Genomic DNA, 6,870 nt, shown 5'->3' on the forward strand with positions numbered 1-6,870 from the left:
AAAGCAAGATGCTAAAAGCCCAAGGGCTCCAATCGGGAAAAATAGCCCAGTGAGTTAAGGAAATAAGAATATAAATAAGCGATGAGAAAAAAATTACAATAAATTATTCTAAAAACAGTAACATCAAAACAGATATGTTATATATAAACTATAAAAAGACGTATGTTAGCCTGTTCACCATAAAACATTTGCTGCAAGTTTGAACTTTTGAAGTTAAAAAGTTAACAATAAAGTAAGCAACACCATACTAGGAAATGCATTGCTAAGAAGACATTATTTGCTTTTGATGAATATTGCTTTGATTACTACTATAGTATTTTTGTATCTTAAACCAAACTCCTCACATGTGTAATACAAGTATGAGAAGTTTTTTTCATTTTTTTTAGCTAAACAATGTAATGAAACTATCGCCAAGAAGAAAGAAGACATTAACAATTTTTTTTTATCTAAACAATGTAATGAAACTACCGTCAAGAAGACAAGATATTAATTTTTCTATCTAAACAATGTAATGAAACTATTGTCAAGAAGACAGAAGACATTAACAATTTTTTTTTATCTAAACAATGTAATGAAATTATTGCCAAGAAGACAGAAGATATTAAAAGAGAATTTGTTTTATCTAAACAATGTAATGGAACTATTGTCAGGAAGAGAGAAGACATTAACAAAAAAAATTTTTTTTTTTCATCTAAACAATGTAATGAAATTATTGCAGAGAAGACAGAAGATATTAAAAGAGATTTTTTTTTATCTAAACAATGTAATGAAAGTAATGTCAAGAAAACAGAAGATATTACAAGAGAATTTGTTTTATCTAAATAATGTAATGAAAGTAATGTCAAGAAAACAGAAGATATATACAAAAAGATAAAAAATAAAACTATACGGAAGTTCTTAACGAAAACAATAGGACAGATCTTAACAAATGTACTTTTCCTTTTACTCCTTTAATGCATTTTCTAATAGAGATTCCTTCAACATTTTTGTCCAATTAAGTTAATCATCTCTCTTCACTCAGATTGCAAAATTGATGAAACCAACGTGCGACACGGGGAATCGGTGACGGTCAACTGCAATGCATGGTGAGATGAATTTGCAATTATATGTAATGCTAATTGCACATTTTTATATTCATATTTGTGTTGAGATACTTTGTAGAGAACCGTTTACGAAGAATATATTGTATTAAAAATCTTATTACCTTAACGAGAAAATCTAGGGAACATAAGTTAAATGAGGTAGTTCAGGCTAATAAGTTTCTTTGAAATCATAGTTCAACTTTTTATTCGTATTTAATTTTATTAGGCACACCAGTGCAGAAAATGAATTATGCAATAAAGATGGTATATGGTATATCTTGCAACTCAAATATCCAATCCTTTAAACTACAACCATGCACAGAAAAACATTTCACATAGGTTTACTTAGAAAGTAAATTAAAATAAGCATTCATAATTACAGCTCTTGTAATGACGGTCAACTGGAATGCGAGAAAGATTTGTGTATGACAGACGAGTTCATCGTGTCAGAAATCAACGAGAACCCTAGAGAGAAAGGTTGGATGGCAGCCATGTATCCCAAATTTTGGGGCAGAAAGGCTTCGGATGGCCTCAGGCTCAGGACAGGAACCTTCAATCCTCAGGATCAGGTAAAACTCTCAGCAGATCATTCGAAAGAGACTTTGATGTCTCGAAACTTTTTGTTTTGTTATTTTTTATTCCTCGGGTTTGTTGTTTATTGTGTGAGTTAATGTGGTAACTGGGTTGTCTAACAGCAAGATGCTGGCCGGGAAGTCCCGAAAAAGCTGAGAAAAATATGAATTAATTACACCCTATTAGAAATATTTTTCCAACAGTCGATATAATAATTAAAATAAAAGATATTTAAGGCCTTTCAAATTTGGAGGGATGGCTATGATTTTATCTGTTTTAAGAAAAATTCATCATAACATACTAAAATGACTAATTAAAATTACTGACTGATTGCGTTCTTAACAGATTATTTCATTCTCATCAGAAAATTGAATCTTTTCGTAACATTTTTTCATGATACTTAATAATACTCGTGCATGATAAGAAAAATTTAATTCAATAGATTTATTCATTTGTTAACCCTTTATTCTTTAAACTATTTGTCCTTTTTAAACTAAAGTCGCAGGAAATGCATCCGATCCGACTCGACCCGGACGTTTCCAAGATCCCGGTGAGCTTTGACGCCAGGAAGAAGGTCGAGTGGGCGGGGCGCGTGGCAGATGTATGCGATCAAGGATGGTGTGGATCGTCATGGGCGTTTTCCACCCTCGGGGTTGCTCAGGATAGGTAAGCTACCTTTCAACATAAAGGGGATAAGGTGTATAGCCCTTCTTGAATAAACTATTGTGTTCATATTCGTTTGCTTAAACTAGCTGAACTGAAGTCTTATCGGATGAAATGAAATAGAGAATGTTATGTTTATTGAAACGAGCAAAGTGGCAGTGATTGTATCAATTTGTTGAAATCTCTCTCTCTCTCTCTCTCTCTCTCTCTCTCTCTCTCTCTCTCTCTCTCTCTCTCACACACACTCATGTAAGTATGGATACTCAATTCAATGTATTTGTCTCAGGCTATCAATCCTGGCCAAGGGTCTTGAACGAATGGAACTGTCTGCCCAGAACCTCCTCAGTTGTGCACAACTCGGACAGAAGGGTTGTGAAGGGGGTCACATTGACAGGGCCTGGAATTACCTAAGAGGTCATGGGTAAGTATTTTTCTAATACAGTATATTCATTTTGTATTCTCCTCTTTTCTTGATAAAATTTTTTTTTTTTTTTTTTTTTTTGATAGATACTATTTCCTTCATATTAACCTGCACGAGAAGACTCGCCGAGCTGCTAAAAATCTGCATGTTCTTTATTCTTTTAAATGAGTGAATTTATTGCAACGTTGCAAAGTAATCTGATAAGTCAAACGCGTTTCATTGCAAGTTACTTAGGCTGTTGTAGATCTAAATGAATAAAAAAAAATATTTTAGATAAAGAGGGCAATATGAAATGGCTTGACAGTGTAATATTGTGGTTGGTTTTATATTCTAATATTTAAAAGTAATATCTGTATTATATATATGCATATATATATATATATATATATATATATATATATATATATATATATATATAATATATATATATATATATATATATATATATATATATTATATATATATATATATATATATATATATATATATATATATATGTGCGTGTGTGTGTGTTTATTTACATATATATCTTCATAAAAGTATGTTATTATGGCGCATATATATATATATATATATATATATATATATATATATATATATATATATATATATATATATATTATATATATATATATATATATATATATATATATATATATATATATATATATATATATATATATATATATTACTTATTTTTTTTGCAGAATCGTAAGAGAAGAGTGTTATAAGTATGAGAGTGGACAGTCCGGAAAGGTGCCGAAGTGTCTTATCAAGAGAAATGATCTTTCCAAGCTGACCTGCTCAGTGAGTTTGTTGCCTCTGGTTTACTTTTGGGTTAAGGGAGAATATATGAGTAAATACACGCAAAATATACGGGGATATATGTATCATTAATCGTATGTATATATAGTATACATATTGAAATATGTGTGGATGTATGTAGGCTATGTATGTGAATTTATGTTCAGTGAATTTCCTTTAGCAACCTAAAGTTTAATATGAAGCTATTTATTATTTTATAAAAAGAATCTTCTTAATTAAATTGTTCTAAAAGTTAGCTGTACATTTCATGACAGGCCAAGGATCGATTTAGGTTTGAGCCTGCTTACCGAATTTCGGGTAAGGAGGAGGACATCCAGTGGGAGATTATGCACAACGGGCCCGTCCAAGGTAAGATTGTCATTTCGCAGCGTTCATGTCCACTATTGCCTCCCCACATCCATATTTGGCTCTATTCCAGTCCTATAGTTTTAATTGAATTAGTGTCTTTTGATTTTGTTATATTTGATATATGGGAGACAATTCAGACAATTACTTTGATTAGGGCCTACTTAGAAAAATTCTTCTCCGCAGCCTTGATGACCGTCCACACTGACCTGTTCATGTACAAAAGTGGCATCTACTCTTATACTGGTCTGACTGCCGATCGCCTGAAAGGAAATGATTCAGCACTTCATTCTGTGAGGATCATCGGCTGGGGAAGTTCCCGAATGATGGGTTCGAGCCCTGTTAATTACTGGGTAAGAAACAAAATTATTGGTTCCCTCTAGTGAAAGCAGATACGATTAATCTCAAAGTTGCTCTACTCTACATTATGACTCATTGCACATTGCACGTGTTGAATCTTAAGATTCATATCATGATTGTATAGCTTCTCTTGCAACTGACCTTTGCACGAGGGAGGCTGCATATATTTTAGTCTTATTGATTGCATCACAGTCCTATTTGCCATGAAGCCTCTAAAATGCGAGTTACACGAGAGCTTTCTCTGACTTGTTTTAAGTTTCACTACCAAACTTTTGCACTAACTACATAATATTTCATATTCATCGAATGAGAACTAAAATTTTATACAATGTAAAGGGAAATAACCCAGTTGCAATTTTTGGTCTCAAGAAGCTACCCCGGTTTAGGTATGTTTAGAAAGTGTCGCAACTAAAGGTATGCATTTACATGAAAGTCTTAAGTAATTTCCGCTTTGATATTTGCAGATCGTGGCAAACTCATGGGGCTCCGAGTGGGGCGAAGGAGGCTACTTCAGGATCAAACGAGGGATGAACGAATGTGGAATCGAATCCTTTATCATTGCATCACGGGCCAAACTTGCTAACCTTATGTATGGCCATAAAGGGCAATATTAGTGTTAATGAACATAATTTATTTCAAAGTCTACTATTTCCCCCTTAAGATTTAATTAGAACCAAAGGTCGTCATTAGTTTTCAAGACCTCCATTGCTTCCATCAGCATTGTTCATTATGCCATGACTGCACATCCCATCTTATTTGTTTCTTCGTTTCTATACTTATGTTCTAGTAAAAAAAAGCATTTCCATTGCTTAAGGAATACTTATAGCATGTTTACGCCGAGAATTAACATCAGTTCATTGTTAACAAGAACGAATTTGTTCAGATTGAACACAAGGACATGATTATAAAGTACAATAATCGTATTTAAGTCATGATATCGTGACATTCATAACTGATTAATTTTCAAGCATGTAATTGAATACGTACATTAAAAAAAGCTTTTTTATTTTATCTAACGATATTCTCTTGAAAATTTGTTTTAATACTGCATTTTGAAGTTTTTTTTTTTTTTTTCATTTCTTAGGAGAGCTTATGAGTATAGTTATAACGAAATCACAATGTCGAGAAATAGAGTAAAATCTAGCTGGTATCGAAACTTGATTTGGGATAGTTTGTGGAATGTTATAACTGAAAAAAATACCTTGTACGTTTTGTTCAACATTTGTATCTGTTGTTCCATACACACGGTCAAGATTTCAAGATTGATATAATTTATATAAAAAGAATAAAAATAAATGCATTTCATTCTCCCTTTAGATATTCGTCTACATAATTTCGTTGTTGACATAGTTTTACATATAGTTATGAGCGACCGTATAGGTTCATATTTTTATGAGGGTGGTTTGAAAAGTTAGCAGACAAATGTTTATACTTTTTATATTTTTTCTTGTCTTACTGTTGAATTTTGCTAGTTGACTATAATGCGCAGAAACACCTATGTCCTTTGACGGGTTACGCAATAAAGTTTCATAGATCTCTATCCTTAAATAAGGAACTTTGGTAAAAATGTAAAAGTTACTAATGATCCTTTCTGAGAAAATGGTACATGTTTATAGTGTTTTTAAGTATTGTAATGATAATATCTATCTGAAACCCATATTTTCAAAGGTATATAAACACTTTTTAACTATCATTATACATCAATACCGAAGTGGACTTAATTTAATAATTTGTTATAGTTTACTCTAAAAATAAAGTAAATTTTCTATGAGTATTTAGAACGATATAAAGAAAACAATAATTTTATTGGCTAACTAAAGTATTTGGCAAAATTTTCACATCGATCTGATGAGATAAACGTCAGGGTGCAAGTTGATCGGCATAGTTCGTAATTCTCATGATAATTTACAAGGGCAGTAAGTAGTACAGATATGGAAGCTTTATAGTCTAGCAGGCTGTGGTAAAATTATAACGCGAATAGGCTAAAAAAAAAAATCCCAGCAACGCACGTGGATTAGTAGAAATAAGAAAAAAATAGAAGCCTTAAACGATTAGGAATTGCCGTAAAAATATCATGGAAATTTGTGCCGAGTATCGCTGAGCTGCTAAAGCTATGCCTTAATTTTATCTTAATATTTCATCATTTTTAGCAGATCGTACGTTTGGCACTAAAGAATGGCTAGAGGAACGATTGGTGATTGCCTGAGTGAGAAGCAAAACAAATCTTTCTCACTGGCTCAGTAACTCACTTTCATACAAGACTTCAAAGCAGTCACTTTGATTCACCTGAATATGTTTACTGTGTTAACCGTGTGGCAGGAATTTTTTGAAAATTACCACAAAAATTAGAAAAGAAAGAGTGTTTTCAAGTGTACGTCTGGGACCACCGGAACTGCATTCAGGCCATACTAGAAAAGTAAGTTTATTTGCATATTGAGGGGTGATTTAGATTAAGATCTTTATTGCAATGCCTGGCTGCTGGAAGTTGGTTTGGATTAAGCTGTGTTTATTCGTACACAGGTTCTTGAATAAAATGGATTACTATTGAGATGTAAGCTATATGAAATCTGGTGTAAGCATTTAGTCTTTATAAATAATTCA

At 32.2% G+C, this 6,870-nt stretch overlaps 1 protein-coding gene across 1 annotated transcript in view; it reads left to right on the forward strand.

The window, feature by feature from the left end:
• The window catches only part of LOC137620613 (uncharacterized peptidase C1-like protein F26E4.3), an 11,115-nt gene extending 5,597 nt beyond the window's left edge, over positions 1–5,518 (forward strand). The window contains exons 3-10 of the mRNA XM_068350905.1: positions 1,022–1,085; positions 1,465–1,651; positions 2,155–2,321; positions 2,605–2,739; positions 3,447–3,546; positions 3,819–3,912; positions 4,096–4,262; positions 4,734–5,518. Of these exons, the coding sequence (XP_068207006.1) occupies positions 1,022–1,085; positions 1,465–1,651; positions 2,155–2,321; positions 2,605–2,739; positions 3,447–3,546; positions 3,819–3,912; positions 4,096–4,262; positions 4,734–4,883 (1,064 nt within the window). The 3' untranslated portion in view covers positions 4,884–5,518. The remainder of the gene's footprint in view (positions 1–1,021; positions 1,086–1,464; positions 1,652–2,154; positions 2,322–2,604; positions 2,740–3,446; positions 3,547–3,818; positions 3,913–4,095; positions 4,263–4,733) is intronic.
• Positions 5,519–6,870: the final 1,352 nt, after the last annotated feature.

Source organism: Palaemon carinicauda, chromosome 27, assembly GCF_036898095.1.
Source record: "Palaemon carinicauda isolate YSFRI2023 chromosome 27, ASM3689809v2, whole genome shotgun sequence".
NCBI classification, from domain to species: Eukaryota; Metazoa; Arthropoda; class Malacostraca; order Decapoda; family Palaemonidae; genus Palaemon; species Palaemon carinicauda.